General features: G+C 66.1%; 1 protein-coding gene and 1 long non-coding RNA gene across 8 annotated transcripts in view; one reads left to right on the forward strand and one right to left on the reverse strand.

The window, feature by feature from the left end:
• Positions 1 to 322: 322 nt before the first annotated feature.
• On the reverse strand, positions 323 to 5,606 carry LOC308527594. Of its 4 annotated transcripts, none has more exons than XR_013996626.1 (5): positions 5,355 to 5,606; positions 3,763 to 3,914; positions 2,879 to 2,968; positions 2,146 to 2,777; positions 323 to 1,534 (listed from the first exon to the last, which is right to left on the reverse strand). It is a non-coding gene; the product is annotated as an uncharacterized lncRNA (long non-coding RNA). The 4 variants fall into 4 exon arrangements; XR_013996627.1 differs by having other exon boundaries at positions 3,796 to 3,978; positions 5,355 to 5,405; XR_013996628.1 differs by having other exon boundaries at positions 3,763 to 3,978; positions 5,355 to 5,396.
• Positions 5,085 to 26,909, forward strand: part of OLFM1 (olfactomedin 1) — a 29,560-nt gene continuing 7,735 nt past the window's right edge. The window contains exons 1-4 of one of the 4 annotated variants that reach the window (XM_081102950.1): positions 5,085 to 5,358; positions 18,163 to 18,312; positions 22,774 to 22,929; positions 24,229 to 24,560. In XM_081102950.1, coding sequence (XP_080959076.1) covers positions 5,263 to 5,358; positions 18,163 to 18,312; positions 22,774 to 22,929; positions 24,229 to 24,234 — 408 coding nt within the window. In that variant the 5' untranslated portion in view covers positions 5,085 to 5,262 and the 3' untranslated portion in view covers positions 24,235 to 24,560. Of the gene's footprint in view, positions 5,359 to 16,157; positions 16,432 to 18,162; positions 18,313 to 22,773; positions 22,930 to 24,228; positions 24,561 to 24,714; positions 24,935 to 26,909 lie in introns of those variants that run through there. The other 3 variants (XM_081102952.1, XM_081102951.1, XM_081102949.1) reach the window with 3 other exon arrangements.

A 26,909-nucleotide genomic window follows, 5' to 3' on the forward strand; every position in this document is an offset into this window, starting at 1 on the left:
CCCCCCAAAAAGTCCAGGCCAAAATGCTTTCGCCGGTGAATTCTACCAACTATTCCAAGAGGAAAAAACATCAGATTTACACAAGCCCTTTCGGATGACAGCAAGGAAGGGACCACCTCTCCACCTGTTTTGTGAGGCCAGCCGAGCCCTGTCACCAGAACAGACAGGGGCGTCGTAAGAAAACCCGGCCACGACAAACCATTGTCCCGCGTGATCACCGACAAGAGAGTCCTTAACAAAGTCCCTAGCGGTTTCCGGAATCCAGCAGCGTTTGACCACACAGGGTGGAGGCCGGAAAGCAAGGATGGTTTAACCTTTGACAATCAGTCACTGAAATTTATTATAATTAACAGGATAAAGGAGAGTCCGTTATCACAAAATGACCCGGGCCAGGGGAACGCCCCGGTCCCCCCAAGATAGCCGCAGAGGAACGGACCGAGGTGAGCACCCTGGGCCTCGCAGCCAGGGGTGGGCAGGGCTCCTGACTGGAGGGAGAGGGGCTGTGCAGGTGGCTCCCACGCACCCAGGCTGGCCCCCCGGGTCCTGCTGGAAGGACAGGTGGTGCTTGTGGGCACCAGCCGGGCAGTCTTGCAAAATCAGTCCAGGTTCTCAGTTCGATGGCAAAGGATGGGCTTCCTCAGGGGAGGAGCGAGATGTGGGAGACAAATACAGAATAAAACACAAACTGGTCACACGGTGGAAGCTGGGGAGGGTACCAGGAAGGGCTGGCAACCGGGACGCAGGTGGACAGCACCTAACGGCCACCAGCAAGGGGCGGCAGAGGGCTCTGTGGGTGCGGCTGCCCCGGAAGGTGCCATCCTGCCCTGTATGTTCAGGAAGCCGGGCTTCGGGGGGTGGGGGTACCCACAGCCATGGGCACTGCTGTGGACGTGGCGGTTGGAACCCCAGAGGCAGGAAAGTGGTCCTTCTCCTGGGGCCACAGTGCCAGGGGGACACGGGGGCCACCCCCTGCCCCGAGGCCCCGGCTTCCCTCTGCAGGACAGCGGCTCCCAGGGCCCTGTGGGCACTGCTTCCTGGACGTGCGCCTGGTGAGCTCTGGTCCCAGAGAGCGGGTGACCTGGGAGCTGGAGGCCCTGCGTTTCAGCCCCGTCTCCGACCGTGACTCGGGGTCATGGCTGCCTGGGTCTCGGGCTGCCCTGGTTCAAAGGGGACGGGGGGGAGGGGGGAACAGGTCACCTGTCCCCCCACCCGTCCTGCTGGACCACTCGAGGGTTCCAAGCTTGCTCTTTGCTCCTACGCCCGTGCCAGGCCCGCCATCATCGCTTCTCGTGGCTTCCTGGTTCCAAGCGTGTGCTGCTGGTGCCCGAGGTGGGCCTTCACACAGTAGGTTCTCAATTCAGGAGCGGCGGTTTAACAAGAACCGTGGGGCGGAGGAGCCCGGGAAGGGAGGGCCAGGCCGGGCGGGCTGCTGAGGGGTGCTCGGCTCAGCGCCCGCCCGCAGGAGGGGGAGGCCGGGCAGCCGCCGCTCCCAGCACAGGCCGCAGGACACCTCGCGTGGGTCCGGCCTCATTTGCTAGGGAATTTGCAGAGAGGAGAGAGGAGGGTTAGTGCCGTTACCTTGGCAACTGCTCTGTCACATTATAATGAGGCTGGCGAGGAAGGAGGCTTCTTAAAGCAGCAGGAGGCCCGTCCATGGCCGCTCCCTGAGTCAGTGGGCCGGCTCCCTCCAGGAGGACAGCAGGAGGGGGGTGGGCGGGGTGGAGGGGGGCTGGGACCCGATGTACCAGCTGACGAGCAGAGCGGTGCCCGATGGCTCTGTACTCACTGGGCCACGTCCCAGCACAGCTCAGGGGCTCAGGGCTGGCGTGAAGGGACAGGGCTGCTGCCCGACGGGCCGAACCCCCGGGGCCCAGTCCCCGCGCCCACCTCCCCACGGACCCGCCACTCTGAGGCGCTCCATGGCTCCCCAGATGGGAAAGCCGCTGCCAGGAAGGAAAGCAAGAATCTGACTAGTCGGCAGAGAGCTGTGGCCTGGCCCTGGCTGTGGGCACCTTGCGCCTGGACTTCAGGCAGCCCACAGGGGCCATCGGAAGCCAAGACCCCCGGGGAGCTTGCTGGCGGCCCCCCGGGACCAACAACCGGGGTGGGGGTGAACACAAACATCACAAACCCTAGAGCACTGACCATGCAGAGGCGGGAAGGGGAGGCCAGAGGGAGGGACACGCAACGCCCATCTTTCTGGCCAGCACGTGGCCGACGTGGGCAAAATGGAACACGTCTCCGTGGACTTTCTTTCTCCGTCTCCATTCCTTGTTTCGCTGCAGTTTTCCATCCTTCAAGTTCAGGTGCAGCCCAGGCCTTGTCCGCCGCAAAGCACCTGCGGCTCCGCAGCACGGCCGTGGCTCGCCCGCCCCCGCGGCTGGCAGGGGGGTGGGGGGCCGACTCGCCCAGGGTCACGGGTCACAGGGAGGGGGTTGGGGCTTAGAGGACCTGGTCTCCCACCTCCCTTAGCCTCCCTCTGCACTCGCTCAGACAACGCCCGCCTCACGATCGCCACGCAGTGACGCGACACGGGCTGTTCTGGTCTCGCTGTGACATGCTCTGCACTTTGCATTCTTAAACCATCACAATGAGTCCGGCCGGTGTGGCTCCGTGGTTGAGCGTCGACCTATGAACCAGGAGGTCAGGGTTCGATTCCCGGTCAGGGCACAGGCCCCGGTTGTGGGCTCGGTCCCCAGTGTGGGGTGTGCAGGAGGCGGCCGATCCATGATTCTCTCTCATCATTGATGTTTCCATCTCTCCCTCTTTCTTCCTCTCTGAAATCAATTTTAAAAATTTTTTTAAAGCAATACAATGAGTCTTGCCATTAAAAAAACACACAGCAACCCACAGCCTTATTAAGATATAATTCACATACCTTACAATCCGCCCCTTGAAAGTGTGCCATTCAGTGGTTTGGGGTATCATATATCATTATTTCTTTCGATTGTGGTTACAAATTGCAGATCTAGTAAAATTTTAACCGTTTTAAGGGAACACTTTAGTGGCAATGATGACATTCACGCGGAGCAGGACCGGCCAGACGCAGCCCCAGCTCCCGGCGCGGGCTCCCTCCATCCCCGTGGGCTCCCTCGGGGCCGGGGCTGCCGCATGGCTTCCTCTCATCACTGAGCGTGCGAGCGCTGGGCAGGCACAGGCACAGGCACAGGCAGGAGAGCAAGACTCCCACCGCCCGTCTCTATTCCCAGCTCTGTCTCAGCATCCAGCCACCCTGTCTGCGAGGCCCCACCAGGAAGTGCCCGCCTGGGCAGGGGGCGGGGGATCTGGCCCCTGAAACCCGCCCACCTTGGCCTCCCTGGAGCCCAGCCCTCAGGGCTCAGAAAACAGAGTTCCCCCTGGCAGAGCCCTGGAGAGGGGGCGTGGCAGCCCCCACACCTGCTCTCTCAAGGTCCCCAGGCCCAGCTCCTTCACCCAATGCCCAGAGGGGCCTCCTCCAGGGCCCAGTGGCACGGTGACCAGATGGAACGGTGACCAGGTGGCACGGTGACCGGGTGGAACGGTGACCGGGTGGCAGGGTGACTGGGTGGCACGGTGACCGGGTGGCATGGTGACCGGGTGGCATGGTGACAGGGTGGCACGGTGACAGGGTGGCACGGTGACCGGGTGGCACGGTGACTGGGTGGCACACGGTGACCGGGAGGCACGGTGACCGGCAGGAGTTGGCTGGCATCTGGGCCTCGCTCTGGCACTCCCTGGGTGGCCCTGTGAGTCCCCTCCCCCACCCGCAGGGCTCCTTCCCACCTGTGACGGAGGACACGGGGCCACGTTACCCACAGCTGTGCCTCCTGTGGCCGGGGAGCCTCCAGCTGTCAGCGCTTTTCCTCATGGAGTTTCTTGGCGGGACGGGCATGCGAAGTGAAGGTGGTTGGGGGTTCCTCCAATGAAGGATTGACCTGGAGAGTGGGTCCCAGCACCAGCTCCCGTGGGGGAAGACTTGGTCTCCCGCTGGGAGCTCATCTGAAAGGACCGGTGTAGGGGGAGGGGGAGGGGGAAGGAGGAGGCGAGGAAGCTGTGCCACAGCCCATGGTGGCCAGGCCTGGGGGTGAGGGTGGGCGCTCAGGGGCTCAGGCCAGGCTTCTTGGGGAGGCAGAGCTGTGTCCCATCTCATCCAACACTCGGCATGGAACCCAAGCAGCCCCACAGGGTCCCTCACGAACCAGTGCCTACCCACCCATGTGCACACACCCACCCAGGACACAGCACCCACCCCCACGTGCACGCACCCACCCAGGACACAGCACCCACCCCCACGTGCACGCACCCACCCAGGACACAGCACCCACCCCCACGTGCACGCACCCACCCAGGACACAGCACCCACCCCCACGTGCACGCACCCACCCAGGACACAGCACCCACCCCCACGTGCACGCACCCACCCAGGACACAGCACCCACCCCCACGTGCACGCACCCACCCAGGACACAGCACCCACCCCCACGTACACCCACCCTCATGTGCACGCACCGACCCCCACGTGCACACACCCACCCAGGACACAGCACCCACCCTCCCCACACCCTGAGTGGGACCCAAGCCCCAGCAGCAAGGCCTGTCCCCACCCACAGGCGGGAGAGAGGCCTGTGTGTCCACCCATCATCCACCCGCCCTGCAGCCTCGGTCCTGGGTCCGAGCCTCAGCAGCTCCCTGAGGGCGGGGCCTGCTCTCTGTCCCTCCGGCCAGGCCCTCCCGCTCCGCGCCGCTCCCAGCACCCAGGGCCCGGCCCCGCGCTGCAGCCTGAGTCCAGGTCCCCAATCCCAGGGGCCTGGAGCCCCCCGCCCCGCGGCCCGTGGGGATGGAATTTCCTGCGAGTTCAATTCCCCCGCCTCGGTGATGTCACATCCTGTCCCGGCCGCCTCCCCGCCGGCCGCGCCCGCCCGCTCCCCGCACCCGAGCCCGCGCGCGGGTCCCTCCGCGCCCCCCGCCCCGCCCCTTCCCTGCAAACTTTTGGCTCCGCCGCTGAGCGCGCCTCCCCGCCGGCGCCCGGAGCCGGAGCCCGAGCCGCGGAGCCGCGGGAGGAGGGGCCGGAGGAGCCGCGCGCCCCGCCCGCCGCCGCCCGCCCCGCCCGCCGGGCGCCGAGCGGCTCCGATCGATATGCAGAGCGGCCGCCCCGCGCAGCACACCCCGCGCGCCGCCGGCTCCGGGTGCTGAAGGCGCGGGGACACCGCCGGGCGCCGCCGCGGAGCCAGCAGAGCCGGGAGCGCGTCCGCGTCCACGCAGCGCCGGCAGCACAGGCCCCGCATGCCAGGGCGTTGGGGGCGGCAGCGAGACATGCAACCGGCCCGGAAGCTCCTGAGCCTCCTCTTCCTCCTCCTCATGGGCACCGAACTCACTCAAGTACGTGCATCCAACGCCATCTTCCTCCCCGCGCCCGCGCCCCGCGCCTGCAAAGTCAGGGAGCAGCTCGTGCAGCAGGCGCCCTGCCCGCGCAGAGCCCCGCGGTTGGGGAGGACGCCGGGGTGCCCGCCGGCCACACTTGGGATGGAGGGAGGGGTGCAGATGACAGAGCCTGGGTCCAGCTCCCCAGGACCCCAGCTCTGGCCCAGCTGGGCTGTGGGGGGGACCCCCTCCCTGCCGAGAAGTTCAAAGGGCACAGGAGGGGGCAGTGGGCTGTGGTCATCTGGGGGGCCGAGCAGGATGTCCAAGCCCCCCGTTTGCAGAGGTGGAGCTGAGCTAACTCCCCGCACCCGCTGCCGAGCCCCCTGCCTGTGGGCACAGCGCCGCCCTGGGGGCTGCCCCGCTGCCGCCGCCGTGGGGATCCTGCCTTTGAGACCAGACCTGGGAGGGCAGGCAGCGTGCGCTGGGCTGGGGTGCCCGCTGGGGTGCCCGCTGGGCTCGATGTGGAGGGCCTGGGGGGTGGCCACATGCTCGGCAGGAAGTGTGAGTGGCAAGTGGCCGTGTGCGGGTGGGACCGCGGGGCACGCCAAGGGGGCTCGCCGTCGGAACCGTGCGCCCCGAACAGTGCGCCCACAGAGCCTTCGCCAGCTGGGGTTCTCCATTTTAAAGCTGCTTCTCGGAGCTGAGGTCTGGGAGGAGGCGGCAGCGGCAGGCGGGAGCGCTGCTGGCAGCGCGGCTCTGGCACCGGGAGCCGGGCTGCTGGCAGTGACATTAAAATGCCCTTTGGATGGGGCCACTGTGCCACGCTCTGAGCCGACAGGCCGGCCCGTGGAGCGGCAAATCCGGGAGGCGGGTGGGCGCCCGCACCTACGCCCCCAGCCCCACTGCCCCTCCCTCCCGCCCTCCCTCCCTCTCGGCCTGTCTTCCTCTCAGAACAAAAGAGGAAACAAAAGAGATAGGGAGGTGAGAGGCGTCGCAGCAGAGACGCTCGGAGCAGCCCCCAGGGTTTGCCTGGAGCCCTGCCTGCCCCCAGCTCTGCCGGCAGGTGCGGCCTCCACCCCGCACTGGGGGGCTTTGCTGCCCCTCTGAGCCTCAGAGGCCCCAGACGGCGGCCGGGTCCCCTGGGGAGGCTCAGCCTGCTGTCCCCCGAGAGAAGTCTGGGGGCAGGAAAGCCTGGGGCCGGGGGGGGGGGGGTGTGGCTGTGTACTGTGCACGGACAGGTACACGTGTGGACGGACAGGGACACATGCACACGTGACACACACACAGACAGGAGCACAGCAGGCATTGCCCTATGTAGACATTGGGGGACATGAGGGCTGGCTCCGGTGGCCCTGGGAGTGGCTGCCCCAGGACCCCCCAGGCCTTCGCAGCGCCTGACTTCCGGGTCCCCTGAGCCTTCATGCCCAGACCACAGAACGTTTCCCTCCCGCGTCCCCTCCCGGGTCCCCGCCCGGAGTCTTTGTAAAGATCCCCTGTTCTTGGGGAAACTTTTGGTTCAACTTCAGTCGGAAGCTTCGCCTCGGTGGTTTGGGTGTTTGCCCGTCCACGTCCAGGCTAAGGAGGGCACCAGCCCTCAGCATCTCAGCCAGCGCCCCACCCCCGGGCACACCTGCACCCTTCCCTGCAGCTGAGGGCCCTCAGGACCCTGGACAGCTCCGGGTCCCTCTCCCCTGGGCCCAGGAGGGTTTTCCTCTGAGGGTCCTTCCTGAAGCTCAGCTGCGGGGCCTCTCAGGGGACCAGTCCCTCCCCATGTCCCTGGCCGCCAGCCAGGGGACCTCCCACAGGCTGGGGGCCCCATCCTCCCTGATTGCGTGGGATTTTAGGACAAAGGGGGGCTGAACTTGATGCAGGATTCCAAGTCCAGGAAGCTGTGAGGGCGCACCCACCTCGGCCACCAGCTCCTGGGACCCCAGCTGCACTGCCCCATCCAGGGGACCGTGTCAGGGTCGGGCCAGGTGACCTCGAGGCCCTGGCAGTGGGCGTGGGGGCAGGGCTGGGGTGCTTGGAATCGGAGAGCTGCATGGGGGCGTCCGTGCCCAAGAATCTCACTTTCTTGATCCCACGGAGGTTCGACCCTAGGGCGCCCCAGGGCGGGCATCCTGTGCCACCCGGTCACCTTCGTAAATGGACGCAGCACCTCGGGGCTCCGGGAGACCTAGAGCAGAGAAGGGCACCCAACCCCCCAGCTGGGTGGCTTCTGTCTCCCCTCCGCCTCCCCCCCCACACACTTTAGGCAACACGAGGGACTCGGGGCTGACGGCTCAGCCTGCGTTTATGGAAGTGGGAGGAGTGGGGAGCGTGCGCGTGGGTCTTACCTGCATGTTCCAAGCTGCTGGGACCTCGCGGGCGGGCGGGCGGGCGGGGGAGCGAGCACATCTCGCCATCTGTGCTCCCCACGGCGCACGACCAGCCGCTCAGTCAAATGCCAGGTGTTGATGGACGGCCTACTACGCGCCACGCTGGTGGCCCCAGTGAACTCTGACCTCAGACAGGAAGGCGTTCCAGGTGGTCTTGTTCTGTGACTTCCATTAAAGGCCTGCGTTTCCCGGCCGGGAGGGGCGTGGGTCCCTCTATCCCAGGGGGTGGGGCCCGGGTGGCACGGGGCGGCCTGCGCTCCCGGTCCACTCGGCTGCCCTCAGAGAGAAGCGTGGCCCTCCTGTGTGACGGCCTGAGAGGGCCAGGACGCTGTGTCACCTCGACCTTGAGCCCAGCTGCCCTCACACACACCCGCCCCCCCTCCCACCCTCCTCCCCCCAGTCCCACCAGGCACTGTCCCGCGACCTTGAGGAGGCTCTTGACCGCCCACCGTGTGGGGGCAGGAGGGCTGCCCGGGATGGGTCTGGGGGAGGTCTCCCTGCGGGAACCCCAGCCCTGCTCTCTCCGCCGCTCCCTGTCCCTCCTTCACACACAGGCTCGGCCGCCAGCTGGTCGGGCTGCACGTGGGCAAACCGGGGCTCACGGTGCCGAGCGAGTCCGAGCCTCGCCATCTGGCATCTGAGCCGGCCTCGCGGGCGCCGGGGCCCTGCCATCGTTGTTTGTTTAAGAGGCAGGAGCGAGTGTGAGCCAAGCGGAGGCTGCGTGGAGGGAGGGGGCCTTCTCTCTCCTGGAGCTGGAGACAGCCCCGCAGGAGGCGGCGGCCCCGGGTCCAGCAGGGAGCCCGGGGCAGGACTGCGGGAGGCGGGGGGGGGGGGGGGGGGCCGCTGCACACAGGGCGAGGTGCGAGCTCCGCTGGGGAAGGCGCGCTGCGGGAGTCCGTGCCGGGTGAGGCAGAGCCTCCCTGTCAGCCAGGCTCACAGGCAGCCATGGCTTTTCTTTTTTTAAATGTATTTTTATTGATTTCAGAGAGGAAGGGAGAGGGAAAGAGGGGGAGAAACATCCATGATGAGAGAGAATCATGGGTCGGCTGCCTCCTGCACGCCCCACACTGGGGATCGAGCCCACAACCCGGGCCTGTGCCCTGAGCGGGAATCGAACGGTGACCTCCAGGTTCATAGGTCGACACTCACCCACTGAGCCCCATCGGCCGGGCCAGGCATGGCCTTTCTTAACGACAGAGCGTCCCCGACACCTGGTGGGGTCCCCGCTGGGCCTGAGCACAGAGCCGCCTGGGTACCAGCTGTGGTTGTCGGGCGTTCTCAGGAGTGACCACTGTGTGCTCAGCCCCCACTGGTCTGGGCGCCTGAGCAGAGAGGAAACCGAACCCTGGCCTCCCCTCAGGGGACGGGGGTGGGGCAGGGCCACAGAGGAGCCCTCCACCCCCACCCCCAGCTCCTCCTGCAGCGGAGACCCGGCCCAGCCCCCAACAAATGTAACCAGAGTGAAACAGCACGTGCTGTCACCTGCGGGGCCTGAACTGGGGCCGGAGGACCCATCGGCTTCTGCCCACCTGCCCCGGGGCGGCCCACAGCTGCCCTGCACCCGAGTGGGAGTGGGGTCTGGGCTCGGGGAGCACGGGGGGGGGGTGGTTCACTGCACCAGTCCGTTCAGGCCACGGGAATCCAGTGCGCGTTTCCGCCGTCCTGCCCCGGGCGGGAGGGCCGAGCCCCATAAGCTGTAAACCCAGCCCCGGCGGCCGCCCATCTCCATCTCCGACAGCAGTTTGCTTCTCGTCCCCGACTCCACCTCCCTCGAAAGAGAAAGGCGGCTTCTGCTCCGGGTGGCATTTATTCCCAAAGTCGTCGGCCCTGCGGTCGGTGTTAACACCGCTGTGTGGGGTGACACAGAACCAAGACCCGCCACGTGGAGTCGGATGCGTGGCCGCGTGAGCCGGCGGCGGAAGGAGCCCGTGCTCGGCTCTGAAGGATGCTCTGTGGGTGTTCACACTCTGAAACCTGCAGCCACGAGGCCACCCACGCGGGCGTGGCCGGGGGAGGGAGGGAGGGAGGGTGGGGGAACGCAGGCCTCTTTGTTTAGCTCATCATTCGGGTAAGAAACTGGCCCGGAGCCCAAGGCGCTGGGGACGAAGCCAGTCGCCAGGGTGAACACCTTTTGTGTCACCGCGTCAAACCCCGCCCGGAGCTGCATCTGGGTCAAGTCTCCACAGTCCCCGGGACCCCGCGTCATTGTCCTCGCCCTGGAAGGACGGAGACCGAGGCTTGGGGAGGGCGAGGGAGCCGTCGGGGGGGCGGGAGGAGGTGGCAGGCCCCGGCGCGGTCCCAGCCCTGTCTGGCACCCGTGGCACCGAGTGCGTGTTCTCGTTAAGAAAGAGAGAAACACGGAACGGAGAGGAAGCAGCTCGTTATCTCGGCGCCCGTGACAGGAGGCGCCCCGTGACAGGAGGCGCCCGGTGCGGCCCCGGAGCCTGCCGGCCTCTGCAGGCCGCGTCCGAGCACCCGCTGAGCCGCATCTCTGGCTGCGGGGCCACATGCTCGCCTGCTGCTGACCTTGAGCCTCGGCCTCTAGCAGGGGCACAGCGGGGCGCGGGGAGCGGGCTCAGCGGGGTCAGAGCGGGGGAGTTCCTTCCCACCTCCCGCTGGGACAGGTGACCCTGGACCAGTCCCTTCGCTGCCCGAGAAGGAAGCACAGGCTCAGTGTGCCTGGCTCGGCTCCCAGTCCGGGCAGGTCTCTTGCTCTTCGGGACCCAGGTTACACCTCGCAACAGCTGCCCCGGCAACAGGAGGGGGCGGGGGAAGTTGCTCTCGCCATGCTTTGGCGCGGTGGCTCGGCTCGCTGGGACCTGGGCGTGGGAAGGGAGCAGACACCGCTGGGGACAGTTCAGGGACCTTGGGGTCTGGCTGGTGGTCGGGGAGGAGCAGGGCCTGGGCTGGAGGGTGCAGGTGAGAGACGGAGGGTGCGAACCCCCAGCTTTTGTCCACAGCGTGCCGTGCGGGAGGCGGCACCTTGGAGAGTCCCTACGGGTTTAGGGGGCCGCGAGGTGCCCTCCGGGGCCCAGACCTCACGCAGACTCCCCTCTCGCGGGCACAGGGCTCGCGTGGGGCTTCTGGAAAGAGAGTGGGTCCCGCCACTTCGAGGGAGGCGTGGGGGTCTGAGGCGTGGGGGACGCGCGCTTACCAAGGTGCCGGCTGTGAGTCTGCGCTCCGAGAGGCTGGCTGCTCCCGCACAGCTGTGCCCCGCCCCCCACACGCACCCACCACCCGCATCTTTCCTGTGGACACAGTGGCAGGGGGAGGGGGCGCGGGAGTGTCATGTGACTCCACAAGCAACTCCTGGGATTTCCGCGGAGACGGCAGCAGCCTGTGGTGCAGGCGGCCAAGTCCAGGCAGGCAGGGCCCTGGTCGGCACGATGGTGGGGACAGAGCCCGAGCTCGGGGCAGGGACCACGTCGCTAGAATCGGGAGGACGCCCACGTCCCTGCTCCCCACAGAGGCTGCATCCGGGCCTCTCCTCCAGCCCCAGCGGGACCCCAGCGCCGGCTCTCAGAGGTTCATATAACGACGCCCCTTTCTCATTCGCGTGCGGATCAATTACTCATGTCGGGGCGATCGCTCACTCACAGAGCAGGCTGCTTCTCTGTGGCCGTGGCGAGTCCCCTCGCTGCCCGGAGAGCAGGGCCCGCAATGTGTGGGGCCCGAGCCCTGGGGTCCGCCAGCGCCGCCCAGAAGAGGCCCATTCCTCCCGGCGACCAGGAGAATGGCCGGTGGCCCCGGCAGGACGAGGGCGTGGGCAGCGCGGAACCTCCCCAGTGGCTGTGGCCATGGCGGCTGTGGCAGGGGCACCGGGAGGCACTGCCCACGGCGCTGGCCAGCTCTGGCCACGGGCGTCTCACCCCGCTGGGCGCACGTCCTCATGGCATCGGGTGGCAGCAGCTCTGCGGGCTCGGGCTCAGACGCCGCAGCGGCCCCGCGTCAGGTCATGCGCCAAGCCCAGCGTCGGGCAGGGCGGCTCAGCAGGAGGGAAAGCCTCTCACGGGAAGCATGGCCGCCACCCTGGCCTCCCCCCGTCGGCCCGTAGACTCAGAGGCACAGAGGGGCCGAATGAAAGGGACCTTCGGTCGGACGGACGGTCTTTGCTGGTCCTCGTGGTGCTGGAGAGGGTCCAGGACACCTGTGGGCGCCTCCCCAGTGCCCGGCCCAGACCAGCCCTCTCCCTGCTCCCGGGCTTCCTTCCAGCAGGGACAGTGCGTGCAGAGGCGGGCACAGGGAGCAAAGGGGCCCCTTCCTCCCCCTCTCTCCCTCCACCCTCCTCTGCACCCCCTCCCCCTCCCTCCCCACCCCCTCCCCCACCCTCCTCCCCTCCCCCTCCCTCCACCCTCCTCCCCTCCCCCTCCCTCCTCCCCTCCCGCTCCTGTCTTTCTCCTCCACCTCTTTCTTCTCTCCTTCCTTCTCTCCCATCCGTTTCCCTGCCCCCCTCCCCATGTGCAAGTGGCCTGAGGAAAAGATGCATATTTTAAGCAGCAAAAGGGCACCCACACTGTCCTTTGGGGGTCACTTTGCCAAGGAGGGGGTGGGGGGACTGGCTGGACCCGGGAAAGTCCCCGTGGACCCAGTTTCCTGTCTGTGGGTGGAGACACTCAGGGGCCGCACAGCCGTCGCGGGCTCCGTGGGTCTGCTGGCCCCACACGCGTGTCCCAGGCTGCAGGTGCTCCCGTGATGGAGGGAGGGCTGTGAGCCGCGGGGCGGTGGCGCTGGGTGTCGTGTGCGCACATGCGCCGGTGAGTCAGTGCCAAGCCCGGAGCCCGCCGAGGTCCAGGCTGGGCAGGGCTGGCTGAGGATACAGGCCCGGCCATCCAGCGGGTCACGTCTGGTGGCCCAGCCCCGTGGGCCGGAGCCGGACCATGCGGGGAGGGACGGCCACTCAGCCTTCCCACAACGCCTGGGAGGCTCTGGCAGAAACGTGTCTGTGGCTGGCGGGCGCCGTGGAACCATGCGGGTCCCGGAGTCCGTGACATCTCCAGTGAATGTCGTGTGCTCCCCAGTCATGTTGCGATCCTCACCCCAAAGGCGGTCTCAGCAAAGGGGCCCGTAGGAGCGTCTGCCCCCTGAGTGGTCAGGGCCGCGCCCGCCCTCTGTGTGAGGACAGGGCCCCGAGGGGCCCCTGCGTGGCCGTGCGGCATCTTGATCTCGGCCTCGCAGCCTCCAGAGCCGCAGCCACGGACACCTGTGGGCCACCCCACCCCACCCCCACCCCCAGCTCTGTTACAGCCGCCGAGCTGGCCCAGACGCCGTGGCGTCTGAAGGGCGGAGGTGGCCCTGGGAACAGCCGTGGCCACGTGGCCTTGGACAGGTCGCCATCCTCTGAGCCTCACTGTGAGGGGCTGGCTGTGCCCCGACCCGGCATCCGTAGGGCGGAGGGACGCCGGGCGCTGATGGGGTGTCTGGGCACCGTGCCTGCTCGTCCTGCGGCGATGGGATCAGAGCTGCAGATCAGAGCGGCGTCCGGGGAAGCCGTGAGCAAATTGGGTTTAGACTCCTCCCTCCCGGCCTGTCCTTTCATGCGAACACTTCACCCTTCAGCGCCCAGCGCTTGCACGTGGAATGCCCATAGCCTTTCATCAAATTAGACGCGCTCGCGGCTTCACAACGACCCTTCCAAGTGCATTACAGGCAGCGCCTCAGATGGCTGCGGGGGGAGGGCTCTGCCTGGGCATGAGACGAGCGAGTGACTCCCTCAAGCCTCCCAGCTGGTGCAGGCAGCTGGGGTGCGGGCTGGGGGTTCGGGCAGCTGGGGTGAAGGCGGGTGTGCGGGTGGGGGGTGTGGGCAGCGGGGGTGCAGGCGGGGGGTGCAGGCGTGGGGTGTGGGCAGCTGGGGTGCAGGCGGGGGGTGTGGGCAGCGGGGGTGCAGCCTGGAGGGCACAGGTGCAGTTGGGGCAGCAGGTGCCACCATCGCCCACACACCCTGTCCCGTCCACACGCTGCATCTGGGCGGAGAGTGGGCGCAGTGGGTCCATTGGACTCTGAACCACAGATGAGTGATGAGCAGAGACGGCCGGTGTGAAAGGCTCGGGGGTGGGGTGGTGAGTCCGCTCTTCCTCCCACCGCCCTCCAGTCCTGTGACCTCCTGGTCGGTCGGTCGGTCGGTCGGCTTAGTCCCGGGGAGCGGAGGCGTTCCCAGGCTCGGGCTACATTTGAGGAGCCTGTGGGAGCCCCCAAGCTGCATGTTTGAGAGGCTGCTTCTTGGCCGGCCCTGAGGGGCGCCAAGCCCTCCCTGGCTCCCCCACTCGACCTCACACTCAGGAGAGGGGTCGGGGGTCGGGATCTCCGGGCCCCAGAGGGTGGGAGGTCCCCGGCCTCCAGCCACTCCCCACAGCCACCCTCCTTCCCGCGGGGCCGCCCGGACTTGCTCCCAGGAAGCGCGCAGCGGCCGAGGTGCCCTCTGCAAATCTCATACCCACTCCGTCCTCCCGGGACGCAGCTGACATGAAATCAAACCAGACGCTCTCCCAGCCAGACCAAGGGGTTCCCCCACATCTGCCACCTGAGGTGTCGCCTTCCTAGCATGCTCCTGGGCGTGTTACCAGGCCCGACACCACCCCCTCCAGGTGTAGGCCTCCATCCCCCGCAGTCTTCAGACAGAGCAGCTCTGAAGCGAGCGGGGAGGGCCCGGGGCATAATGCCCTCTGCCCTCTGCCTCTGCCCTCTGCCCTCTGCGCACCAGCCACTCGCCACGGGTCCTCTCTGGGCGCGCCGGTCCGTGCACAGCAGGGCTGCCAACGACGGGCCCCTCCCTGGGCGCCACGCCTGCTCCTGCCCCTGCTCCACCCTCACAACACCCCGAGAGGAAGGGCACTGGTATTAGACCCATTTTAGAGATGGGGAAACTGAGGCTCGGAAGGGCTAATTACCTCGGCAGCGGCAGGGCTGGAGCCCAGGCTGCCCAGAGCCAGGGCGCGGGCACCGCTGACGGTCCTCCTGGTCTCCGGCACCTGGATGGTTGCGAGGAGTGTTGGTTCGCGCGGTTGGGCCGTGGGAAGCGCCGGAATCTGGGGTGGGTGTCGCTTAGTAAACACCGTGGCTGCCGAGCCGACGCCTGGGTGGTGCGGCTGGACGGTTCCAGCACGTCCGTGGTCGCTGCCCTTGCTGCCGTGGGAAGTGGCGGGAGCACACGTGGCCTGGGCCTGCGTCCCCTGTGCCGGATGGAGGCAGGTGGTGGGCCAATGCGGCCTGGGCACCCTGGGCACCCACGCAGGCAGAGCCTGCAGTACCCGCTCTCACTGGGAGGTGGCGCCCTTCCCCAACAGTTGGAATCTGTGGCTTTTAGGCCTCAGCGGCCACAGATCGCGGGTATTAGTCAGGAAAACAAACCAGAGACCCCTTCCTCCCTGGGTCTCCCACCCAGCACTGGGCCGGACCCTCCTGCTGTACTGAGTTCCCTCGGCAGACGGGGCGCAGCGGAGAGGGCGGTCCCGCTCAGGTGGGCGTCGGGAAGGCCACCCCTGCCTCCCAGCCCATCCGGAAGGAGGTCACTGTCCACCCAGCGGGAGTGCAGGGAGCGATGGGGGAGGGGAGGGGGGGGAGGGGGGCCACCCAATGGCCGGCGAGCTCGGTGCAGGCTGGAGGGGAGCCTGCCCTCCCGGGTGAGGGTGTGGATCCAGCCAGCGAGCCCCGGAGACACCCGTGGCCTCGCGCTGAGGCCGCCGGAGCGGGGACTGGTGCCAACCTGCCCTGCCCCAGCGCGGGCACGGGACTGTGGCTCCAGTCCAGCCCTAACCACAGACCCCAGGCCCCGCCGCACCCTGCTCGTGGGTGGGGCCCCTTGAGCGCCCCCGTTGGGATGCACCCAGCTCCCGCTCCGTGTGCACACCCCTCAGCCCCCGCCCCGGAGCCCACAGCGCTGGGTGCCGGCCGGCTGCGGCCAGGAACACCCCTTCTTCCAAGGGCCACCCTGGCACTAGCTGGGGTGGAGCGGGCCCTGGGTGTGGGGTCTCTGGAGGGTCCCCGGCCGCCTGGGGGTGAGGGAGGGCCCATCAGTGCCGCTCGGGCCTCCGCCCCAGAGGACTCGGGTGCCCTGGGCGCGGTGGTGTCTTCCCGGCCAGGGACCCGTCCCGGCTCCCGGCGCCTGAGGTTTGCAGGCCTCGCGGCCGGCGCCAGGGGGCGGCGGGGAGCCGGCGGGAGGAAGAATCCACCCATTTCCTGGGCTGAGCGCGCCGCCGTCGCCCGGCCTTGTCCCCGCCTCCCGGCCGCGGCCCCCGCGCAGTCTGCCCGGCGCCGGAGCCAGAGCGGCGGCCCTTCCCGGCGGCGGCGGGCGCGGAGGGCGCGGCGGCGGCACCGGCACCGGCACCGGCACCGGCACCGGGACAGCGCGGAGGCCGCCGGCGGCCACTCTCTCCGCGCCCGGAGGCGGCGCACCATGGCCGGGGCGCGCGGGGCGGCGGCGGCGGCGGCGGGCGGGCGGCGGCGGGCCGAGGGGGCGCGGGGACGCGGCCGGTCGCCCCTGCCCGCCGCGGTGCCCGCCGCCTGAAGGCTGCCCGGGGCGCGGGGCCGGCGCCGGCGCGGCGCGGGCGCAGGAGGCGACTCGGGCGCGATGTCGGTGCCGCTGCTCAAGATCGGGGTTGTGCTGAGCACCATGGCCATGATCACCAACTGGATGTCCCAGACGCTGCCCTCGCTCGTGGGCCTCAACACCACCCGGCTCTCGGCGGCCGGCGGCGGCACGCTGGACCGCAGCACCGGCGTAAGTGCCGCCCTCCCGGCCCTCCGACCCCCACCGGCTGGGCGGCGCCACCGGGAGCGGCCAGGCGCTCGGGCGCAGGCAGGTCAGGGGGCGGCTCCTGGGCTGCGGTGGGGACCGGCGCCCCGCGCCCCAGCCCGGCCGCTCCCGCCGCCGCCCCTCCGGCCACGCTGCCCGGCTCTGCCCGTCCCGCCCGGGGGCGCCCGGGGACTCGGGGTGGCGTCCTGGGTCAGCGCCGAGCAGGTCGCTCCTGGTGAGGTTAGGACGAGGCGGGGGCCTGGGGACTCGTCCAAGGTCACTCAGCAGGTGAGGCTGGCGACGCGCCGCCCCGCCCGGCGCGCTGGGTCCACCGGACTCGCACGGAGCCCTCCCTACTTTGTAGCAGCCGGTCCTGCCCGGCCAGGCCTTGGCCGGAGCCGTGCCCTCCCGCTTGCGCGCCCCAAAGCCCCAAGGCTCTGTCCTCCCGTCCCTGCTCGAAGGCCCCAAGTGTGGGGAGGGGCGGGGGCTGGTCCCCTGGGTGCCACCAGCTGCCGGCTCACCCCCTGCCTCCCCTGCCTCCCGCGCGCCCTCCCCCCTGCCTCCCTGCTCAAGGCGGGGGAGGGGGCCCGGCTTTGGGCAGGGCTGACAGGAGGGTGGCCCAGCGGCTGGAGGGAGGCTGAGCTGGAGCCCCGTGAGGGGGCGGGTGCCCCCCGGAGGCCCAGGCAGCTGGAAGGAGAGGTGAAGGGCAGAGGCTCCCGAGCTCCCCTTTTTGCTGTCAAGGGCACTGAGCTGGGGGAGGAGGCTCGGGGACGCCCTCTGAGTCCCCGGCACCTGCGGGTTCAGGCACCCCTGCAGTGCTTCCTGCTCACGCCGCTCCCCTCTGCTTCCAGCTGCTGGGTTTGGAAGTGAATGGAATTAAATGTGCCCGCACTCTCCTTTCTCAGCACCAACTTCTCCCCACCCCCAGCTAAAAATAGCGGGTGACCTGCCGCTTCGGGCAGGCTGTGGGGCCGAGGAGGGGCCGGGGAGTGTGCCCCGCCCCGCGCACCTGGCCGTCAGACCACCTGAGCCCGCTGCAAGGCGACACCTGCGGTCCCCAGCTCTGGCTGGACTGAGATTGGGTGTGACGCCTGTCACCAGGAACTCGGTGACATCCCCACGCTCAGGGTGGGAGCAGCCGTGCGCGTGGCGGCCTGGCGTTTCAGGGCAGCCTGCGCTGGGTGGGCGGGCGGGAGGGCGCGGGCTGGGTCCTCGCACCCTGGCTGATAGCGGTTGGGTCGCAGCTATTAACGGTCTGACGGTGGGTGCTTCATCTCCGGCTCTGGGAGGAGCGGGGAGCGGCTTCGGCTGAGGCTGCGAGCCCCCCTGCTCGCCCTCAGGGGAGGGGATCGTATTTCTCAGTTAGTGCCCACTGGGTCCACCAGCGGCCTCCCGCCTCCCTCCCCTTCCAGCTCTTGCCCCGGCTGCCCCTCCCGCTGCCTAATGGATCGATTTGGTCAGACGCCAAAACTCCACTATCCCTTGAATTTAAAAAACTGTAAACAGCCGTGCCTGTCGGACTCCCGTCCAGCCCCGGGGACCCTGACGGGAGACCCTTTGTTCTTGGGGACTGTCTCCCCGCCCCCCCCCCCTCCGCCGCCATCAGAACATCTTCAGATCATTTCTGTCTGCTTTGCCCCGGGGTTGCCTGGACAGTCCTCCCCGTGTCCCACCTGATGTCTCACTATCTCTCCTCCCCCCCACCCCCCCGCCCAGGTGTTGCCCACCAACCCTGAGGAGAGCTGGCAGGTGTACAGCTCCGCCCAGGACAGCGAGGGCAGGTGTATCTGCACAGTGGTCGCCCCCCAGCAGACCATGTGCTCGCGGGACGCCCGTACGAAACAGCTGCGGCAGCTGCTGGAGAAGGTGAGTCTGTGCGGGGCATGTGGGTGCCCCTGTGTGTGTGTGTGCGCACGCGTGTGTGTGCGTGTGTGTGCCCACACCGCCGCCGCCGAGGCGTGGCCAGCCCGCAGGGTCCGTCCCAGCTCCACGACTCCCTCTTCCCGTTGAGGATATTTGTGAATGAGTGATGAGTGAGTGAGTAGATGGGGACTCCCCAGCGGTCCAGGAGGAGATGACAGACCCTCCCCGGCACTGCAGCTCCACCGAGAAGCCACTGGGCTCCCCACATGCCGCCTCCCCCGGGGACGCCCTCACCTGCGGCCTCAGGCTCTGGCCCCGGCAGCAGCGTCCCAGGACCCGGGGTGCAGGCCACGCGGGTTTGCCCGCGGGATTTTCCCTCCTCTGAGCAGTTGGACCTGGCGCGTGGCAGGCCAGGCATTGCCCACCGAGGAGGCGCCCCACCCCACCCCCCCCACCCCCGCGCGGGCGCGCTCCTGGCATAGAAGCAGGTTAAGTGGTCACCTTTGTCGCCCACCTGGGAACAACCCCACGCAGTCGCATAGACATTTTCCGTCCATTACTTCACTGAATCTTCACAAGAACCATGGGACGTAGATGAGGTCTTTCACGCCACCTCGGGCAGCGGAAATGTGGGTCAAGAGAGAGGCCCCGGCTCCTCCCGGGAGACAGCCGGTGAGCGGGGCCGCGCTCACCCGCGGTCCTCACGCCCACCGGCCCGGCAGCCTCTATCCCACAGGGGCGGCTGCGGCAGGCGGCACAGCCAACTCGGCTCCTGGCACATTCCCTCCAGACCCCTGGGTTCCCGGAGAGCCCGGGGGTCGGGGTTCATGGGAAGGAGAAATGGGGCTCTGTTCCACTCATCAGCCTCCTCCCAGGCGAGGGGACCCTTCCCACCCTGAGAGAGCGGGTCACACCACACACATACCACACACACATAGGTACACACACACTGCACACACCTCACACACAGGGATACAGACACACACATAGATACACTGCACATACCTCACATACACAGATACATACACATATTGCACACACCTCACATACACACAGATACACACACTGCAGATACCTCACACACATAGATACATACACACACATTGCACACACCTCGCATACACAGAGATGCATACACACACACACACTGCAACACCTCACATACACACAAGTACATACACACACCACACACACACACATAAATACACACACTGCACACACCTCACATACACACACACACCACATACAAATACTCATACACACAGATACACACACAGCACACACAACACACATAGATACTCCTACACACACACGCACACACACAGCGTGAAGCCGTGGCTTTGCCCTCAGTTGGGGGCAAGAGAGGAGCCTTGGGGAGGGGGTGCTGGAGGGCGCCGTCCTCGGGCTGCTCCCCCCACCGCGCCCCCGGCCCAGGAGAGGCCGGCACCTGCTGGGCCTGAGCCCCGCTCACTGAGACCCTCGCTCGGCTGCAGGTGGAGCTGCGGGTCCCTCGCTTGGACCCGTTTCCCAGCTGTGCCATCAGGGGCCCCCAGGAGGGCCTGGGAGGGACCGTGATTCCTGGGCAGGAGGCGGGCGGCGGGGCAGGCAGAGCCGGGCAGCAGCCAGTCCCTGGGGCTGCGCCCTTGGAGGGGCAGAGCTGTGTTCTTTACCCACCGAGGAAGTCACTTAAAAAGAAAGTCAAAGCCTTCGCAGCTTCGGCAAACCTGTATTCACACAAGCTAGACCAGAGCCTCACGAGCCTTAATCATTCAGAACCGGAGGCGGGTGGAGCCTGGGGGCCTCCGCTGCTGGGGGCAGGGCTGTTGCTGAGACCCCCCACCTCCCGCTCCTGACAGGAAGCCAGTCAGGGTTCCAGACGGCTCCGGGAGCCCTGGCACTGCGGCTCTTCTTTCTGCCCCTGAGCCAGGGCGTCACTGCTTAGCCGAGTGCAGCCCTCGGCGTACCCGTGGGCACTGCTCTCCCAGGGCACAGCCATTTGCCGAGGGCCTGGCTGCTCTGTGCCTTCTGCCTGCAGAAGGGGCAGGGCCTCCTGCTTCCCCTCCCCCTCCCCCTCCTCCTCCCCCTCCTCCTCCTCCTCTTCCTTCCCCTCCCCCTCCTCCCGCTGCTCCTCCCCCTCCTCCTCCTCCTCCTCTTCCTTCCCCTCCCCCTCCTCCCGCTGCTCCTCCCCCTCCTCCTCCTCCTCCTCTTCCTTCCCCTCCCCCTCCTCCCGCTGCTCCTCCCCCTCCTCCTCCTCCTCCTCTTCCTTCCCCTCCCCCTCCCCCTGCTGCTCCTCCCACTCCTCCTCCTCCTGCTCCTCCTCCAGCTGGGTTGCCCCAGTCTCCCCTCCTCTTTCCTTGTGGAGGAGCAGGGGCAGGGCGAGGCCAGGGCGCTGGGCGGACCCGGGGCGGGCCCAGCGCTGTGGCCCCTGTGCCCTGTCTCTGGGCGCATCCCATCCACTTCCACGTCCGCACGAAGGCTCCACCCTACAATCCCCTACGGGCGCCCCATGGCGAGCTGGTCCCTCGCCCTCAGCTCTGGTTCCCATGGGCCTGGAGTCCTTGGGAGGCGCCTGGGGTCAGGGCTGAGGACCACAGAGACCCTCGGCGGGTGTGGGGCGGGCAGAGGGTGGGCAGAGGGCAGGCGGCCCCCCACTCTGTGCTCTTGGAAGACATGCGGGGCCCTGGGTTTGAAAGTGCGGGCGTGGGAGGCAGGCCAGGCCTTGGATGTGGCTGACCGCTGCGGTGTGAGGGCAGGCACGTTTCCTAACGTCGCTGAGCCCCGTTAGACGCTGAGACCCAAGCCTGTGACCAGCAAGTGGGAGGTGTCGCCTGCAGCCCGCAATCAGGAATGTTAGCCCCGGTGGGGCGGGGCTTAATGGAACCGCCATTGTGTCCCTTCCTCCCAGCCACACGGCTGCAGGGGGCGCCCCTGTGCATGAGGTGGCTGAGTCCCGTGCTGAGGTGACAGGTGTGAAGGGGGCCAGTCCCCCTCCCTCCCCGAGTCTCCCCGTCCAGCAAGGTGGCTGAGACAGCTGTGCAGGTTACTCCTGGGCAGGCACTGTGCCAGCCGGGTGAGGTTGTTTCCAAGTCGTGTGCAGCCACTTCTGGCTTAGCTCATCAGGGAGGCCTGCCTGGAGGAGGTGCCATTGGGCAGGGCCTTGAAGGGCGAAGGAAACCAAGCATTGCAACTTTTCTCAAAAGAGGTGCTGCAGTCATTCAGAGTGACAGAGTAGGACAGGTGAGGGGACAGGGAGACTTCGGGCGCTAGAGCATATATATTCTAGGTCATACAGTGTCTCAGGAGAGAGGGCCCGAGAGCACCGGAGCCACCCACGTGTTATACTCGACGAGCCGGAATTTCTCGCAGAATCTGTGTGTGCTGCTTTCAAATAATGTCCTAAAATCCCCGGCATTTTAAAACGCCGAGATGAACAATGCCGGTTTCTCTTGCTGAGAGGCCTTTGCTGGCCTCTTATTTTATTTGGGGGGGGTGGCGGGGAGGCAGGAAGGAGTGGAAGCCATGCTGCCATCTCCTCTCGCTGAGGCAAAGCTGAGCCTCAGACCTGAATGATTTTGTTCCTAAAGGGGGAGAGGGGGGCGGGGGGGGGCGATATTCTTAACCAGCAGAAGCTCAGAAACGAAGATTTGCGCCTATGGAGGTGCCTCCCTCCCTCGCAATTGGACTCGATTCCGAGCCCACGCGCCCGCACCCGCGCCACTGCGACAAGCCTGAGCTCGAGCCACCGCCCCAAACGCATTTGCTCAGAATCGCCAGCCAGTTTCCTGGAAACAAAAAGCGCTGGCAGGTGGCTGCGCCCAAACGCGTTCCTGTTAAGCTCCCTGCCACCCTGTGGAATATTAAAGTCCGCCTCGAGGCGGGACTCCGTTCCCACGTGCCTGGAGGGTGCGGAGCGGCCATCCGTCATTTGCGGGTGATTGACTCCCGACGCGGGGCCCGAGTGTACATGTTTGCAGAGCAGTGTCGACCTGGGATGTCGTTGGGGTGATGGATGGCCCGCGGTGGGGGAGGAGGGCCCGACGCCGGATCAGACTGGGCGTCCTGGTGCCTCCGTTCCCGCCCGCGCTTGGCCCGCCTTTCCCGGGGAGGCACCCGGTGAGATTAGGGGCACGAGAAGCTGTACCCGGGCTGGGGGAGCCCCTCGATGCTGTACCTCTTCATGGATGTTTATGTCTGCCTGACTGGGTTCATCCTGCAGAATAAAGAGAGGAGGGACCACGCCCCCAAAAGAAGGGAAACGCGCGCGCGGGGCTCCGGCCCTGGTTTGCATCCCGGGCGCTGGGAGGAGGCAGGGGTGTTTACCAGACCCATTTGCTGTGTTTGGGAAGCGGTCGGTCCTCACCATCCCCGGCCGGCCGTGTGGGAAGGTCCCTGCGCACTTTAGGAGGCCCGTGAGGTCGGCTGCGCCTGCCGCGGCGCCCTCCTTGACCTTGGCCTCTTCGGCAGGTGCAGAACATGTCCCAGTCCATAGAGGTGCTGGACCGGCGGACTCAGCGGGACCTGCAGTACGTGGAGAAGATGGAGACCCAGATGAAAGGCCTGGAGTCCAAGTTCAAGCAGGTGGAGGAGAGCCACAAGCAACACCTGGCCAGGCAGTTCAAGGTGCGTCTGTCCTCCTCCCAGGCAGGGTTTGCTGCCCTCGAGGCTCCCCTCTCCCTCTAGAGCTAGCGAATGGGGGGCGGGGAGCCGAGCGAGGTTTGCTCTCTGCTGTCCTCGGAGACAGAGGCAGCTGCCTGCATGCGCCCTGAGAGGGAGGCTGGGCCGGGCCGCGGTTCCCAGCACCTGTAGCGTCAGAGGCCAGGGGTCCCGGGTCCAAGCTCCGGCCAGGTGCCAGCTCCGCAGCTGCTGCGGGTCAAGCCCCTCAGCCGAGGACTGGCTTCCTGGGTCACCTCAGTTAGCTGTGGCGCGGCCACTGTAGGGTCACAGGGAAGAGAGAGAGAGACACCAACATCTTTCTCACTTTGTGGTAAGTGTTCCTGCTCTCCGGGTGACTGGACCGGAAGGCCGGGGTGTGACCTGAAATTATATATACATACGTATGAATATGTATATATACAGACACATAGATATTCACGCACCCAGAGCGAACGCAGCTTCAGAACTCCTAAATTGAGGAGCGCTATGCACCTTAATTAAGGCAGACATGCATGCTAATTAGAACTCTGGCCCGATATAAATGAGCGGGTCGATAACACAGCCCGCACGACTGGAAATTGCTGACGCGGTCGACCTGTCCCCTCCACGCCGGCGTCTCCCTTTGATGAGTTCTGCATGAAGCAGGAACGGACTCGCTTTTAAAAGCCACCCGTTCTCTAGACGAAATGGCGAGCCGATGACGTTACCGATCTATATCACATCATGCATAAAACAGCGCAGGCTGGAGAATGAGCGGTCGCTCTGGCCCGAGGCAGGTGGGCGTACCATCGTCCTCGCTTCTGCCGCGTCATCGCGAATGATCCAGGAAGAGATTTTGACCTGCCTGACCATAAAGAGTTTGTGTCTCTCCGTCAAAGGCCAGCACTCCCTTCTCAGGGGCGCGAGGGGGGAGGGATAAGGCAGAGTCCTCTCAGGGGGCCGGGTCCCCCGCAGCCAGGGGCTAGCTCCTCTCTGCTAGCGCTGCGCCCACACAGCCGTCTCCCCCAGGCCCCGAATCGGGGCGCTGTGGCGCTGGGGGAGACTGGCAGCCCTTGCCCTCCACCGGCTTTAATTGCATTAAACGTGCCAGCGCAGGGCGGTGAGGGATTGACGTCGCTGGCAAGGCCGGCGGCTTGGACGAGCCCTAGCACTGAAGTGTGGTTCCTTCTAAGTGCCCCTGACGCGATTTGTCTGCGAGCGGCTGTGTGTGTGTGAGGCAGGCTGGTGAGGTAGTTCTTCAACGGTGTTTCGTTTTCTTGCTTGCAGGGCTAACTTAAAAGCGTTTTTTCAGAGCCGCAGTGACTGAAGAGGCATGTGCCCGTGTACCCATGACCGCGGGCCAGACTGCTTTTTGCACCCTGCATTTTTACTCTCCTTCCCGACACTTAGCGCCATTTCACTAAGGAATCCAACCACGGCCCTCTTTTTTGCATGCGACTGTAGATGCATTTCACGAATCCTTTGAACCCTTGTCAATGCATTTTTTTTTTTTTTTTGGAAAAAGAAAAAAAAAAAAAAGGAAACTGTGTGTATGTGACCTAAAGCATGTAACCTTAAGATGTTGCATTCTACCTGACAATAAAGACCTTTCCCAAAGATGATGGTGTTCTGAAGACTGTTTCATACGCTCTCCTCACGCTGGGGGCCGGAGGATAAGCCAGCCTGTGAGAGGCGGGGAGCGGCCAGGCCCAGGCAGGGTGTGACGAGTTTTTGCACGCATCGCACTGAACCTAGCTTATTTTAACCTTGCAGGCGATAAAAGCGAAAATGGATGAACTTAGGCCTTTGATACCCGTGTTGGAAGAGTACAAGGCCGATGCCAAATTGGTTTTGCAGTTTAAAGAGGAGGTCCAGAATCTGACGTCAGTGCTTAACGAGCTGCAAGAGGAAATTGGCGCCTATGACTACGATGAGCTGCAGAGCAGAGTGTCCAATCTTGAAGAGAGGCTCCGTGCGTGCATGCAAAAGCTAGGTAGGCCCAGCACCCTGCGGGGCGGGCGGGCGCGGGGCGGGGCGGAGCCCGGCCCCGCCCACCGCGGCCCGGCCCCGCCCACCGCGGCCCGGCCCCGCCCACCGCGGCCCGGCCCCGCGCTGGCTCCGGGCGCGGTGCTGAAGTGGACAGCGCCCGCCTGGCTTCCGGAGCGGCGGGCTGCGCAGGGCTCGCGGGCAGGGCCCCGTGGAGGCCGCCCCCGCGTGAGCGCGCGGTCCCACCCCGGGCGGGGCCGGGCGCAGACCCCGCTGAGTTGCACACCTGGAAGAAATAGGAGGATCAGTTGTTGCAAACCGTCTGAAGAGTGTGCGTGCGCACGCGCGTGCGGGTGTGTGGGGGTGAGTTCCCAGGACGCGAGTGGCTTCGTTAGGGCTGCAAACTGCACCTCCGCGTCCCTCCCGGTGGGCGCCAGGCCGAGGAGGCGCCTCGGGCACCGCGCCCGGCCCCGAGGAGCAAATTCAGCCCCAAATTCAGCGCCGGCGGAGGGTGGCCATTCAGGCGAGCGAGGAGCCGCTCCCACAGCTGCCCGCTCCCCGCTCCCTTCGCGCGTGGGGGCAGCGTGAGTTCTTATTCGTGATTGGACACCCACTCGCCTTAGCAACCTTCCTGTTAATTGCTTTTATAAGTCTTTCTTTTTTTTAATACTCGCCCGAGGATATTTTTCCCATTGATTTTTTTTTTTTTAGAGAGAGAGAGAGAGAGAGTGGAAGGGAGGGAGGGAGGAGAAAGAGGAAACGATCGATGAGAGAGACACACCAATCAGTTGCCTCACACACTCCCCCCCCCACCCCTCCCCCACCCCCCGATCGGGGCCTGGGATCCACCTGCAACCCAGGTACTACCCTTGACTGGGAACTGAACCTGCGACCCTTCTGCATGAGGGCCGCCGCTCCAGCACCGAGCCTCACCGGCAGGGCCTGCGTCTGCATGTCGGTGCCCGAGCCCCCCTACCTCCCAGTTCCACTTCTTAGACCTTCCCGAAGGTCGGCTGGCCCTTCTCGTCTCGGGTTTAAAACAAAGGTTGCTCATCCCGTAGTGTGCTTTTTAGGGTAACTCGGGGTACGTTTGCGTTATCCTTTGGTTTTACCTGATGTCCTTGGCTCCCTTTTTATTCACCCCCCACCCCCCACACACACTCACACACACTCACACACACACACACACACACTCACACACACACACACTCACACTCACACACACACTCACACACACACACACACACTCACACACACACTCACACACACACACTCACACACACACACTCACACACACACACTCACACACACTCACACACACACACTCACACACACACTCACACACACACACACTCACACTCACACACACACACTCACACACACACACTCACACACACTCACACACACACACTCACACACACACACACTCACACACACACTCACTCACACACACTCACACACACTCACACTCACTCACACACACTCACACACACTCACACTCACACACACACTCACACACTCACACACACAATGTAAGACATCCCCAAAGAGCCGGCGCCAGTGCTATTGTCCGAGAACGACCGAAAGGTGCCGAGGGCGGGGAAACCGCGTCCGCCGGCCATTCTTGGAACAGGTTCCCGAGTCCAGAGCTGCCCCCCGCACCCCATGGAGGCACGTGTGCTAGCCCCCCGCTCTGGAGAGAAGCCTGAGAGGCTGGCGTGGAGAGGGAACGCGTGTCACGTGTACACGCTGGCTGTCACAGGAGCGCGTGCTGCCGCGTGTTTTCAGCGACATGCTTCCTGGCACCCACGTCCTGGTGTGTCGGGCTGAGTGACCTGGGACAGCCCCAGGAGGGTTCTGGGTGGACGGCCCGGACCTGCTGCTCCGTTCTGGCACCCCAGGAGCGGGGGCGGCGCCTGAAACGCAGTGACGCTGGGCTCTGATTATTTCCGCGGGGCATGGTCTTGGGGTTTCTGCCCGGA

Source organism: Myotis nattereri (genome assembly GCF_964212035.1).
Source record: "Myotis nattereri genome assembly, chromosome: 12".
NCBI lineage: Eukaryota > Metazoa > Chordata > Mammalia > Chiroptera > Vespertilionidae > Myotis > Myotis nattereri.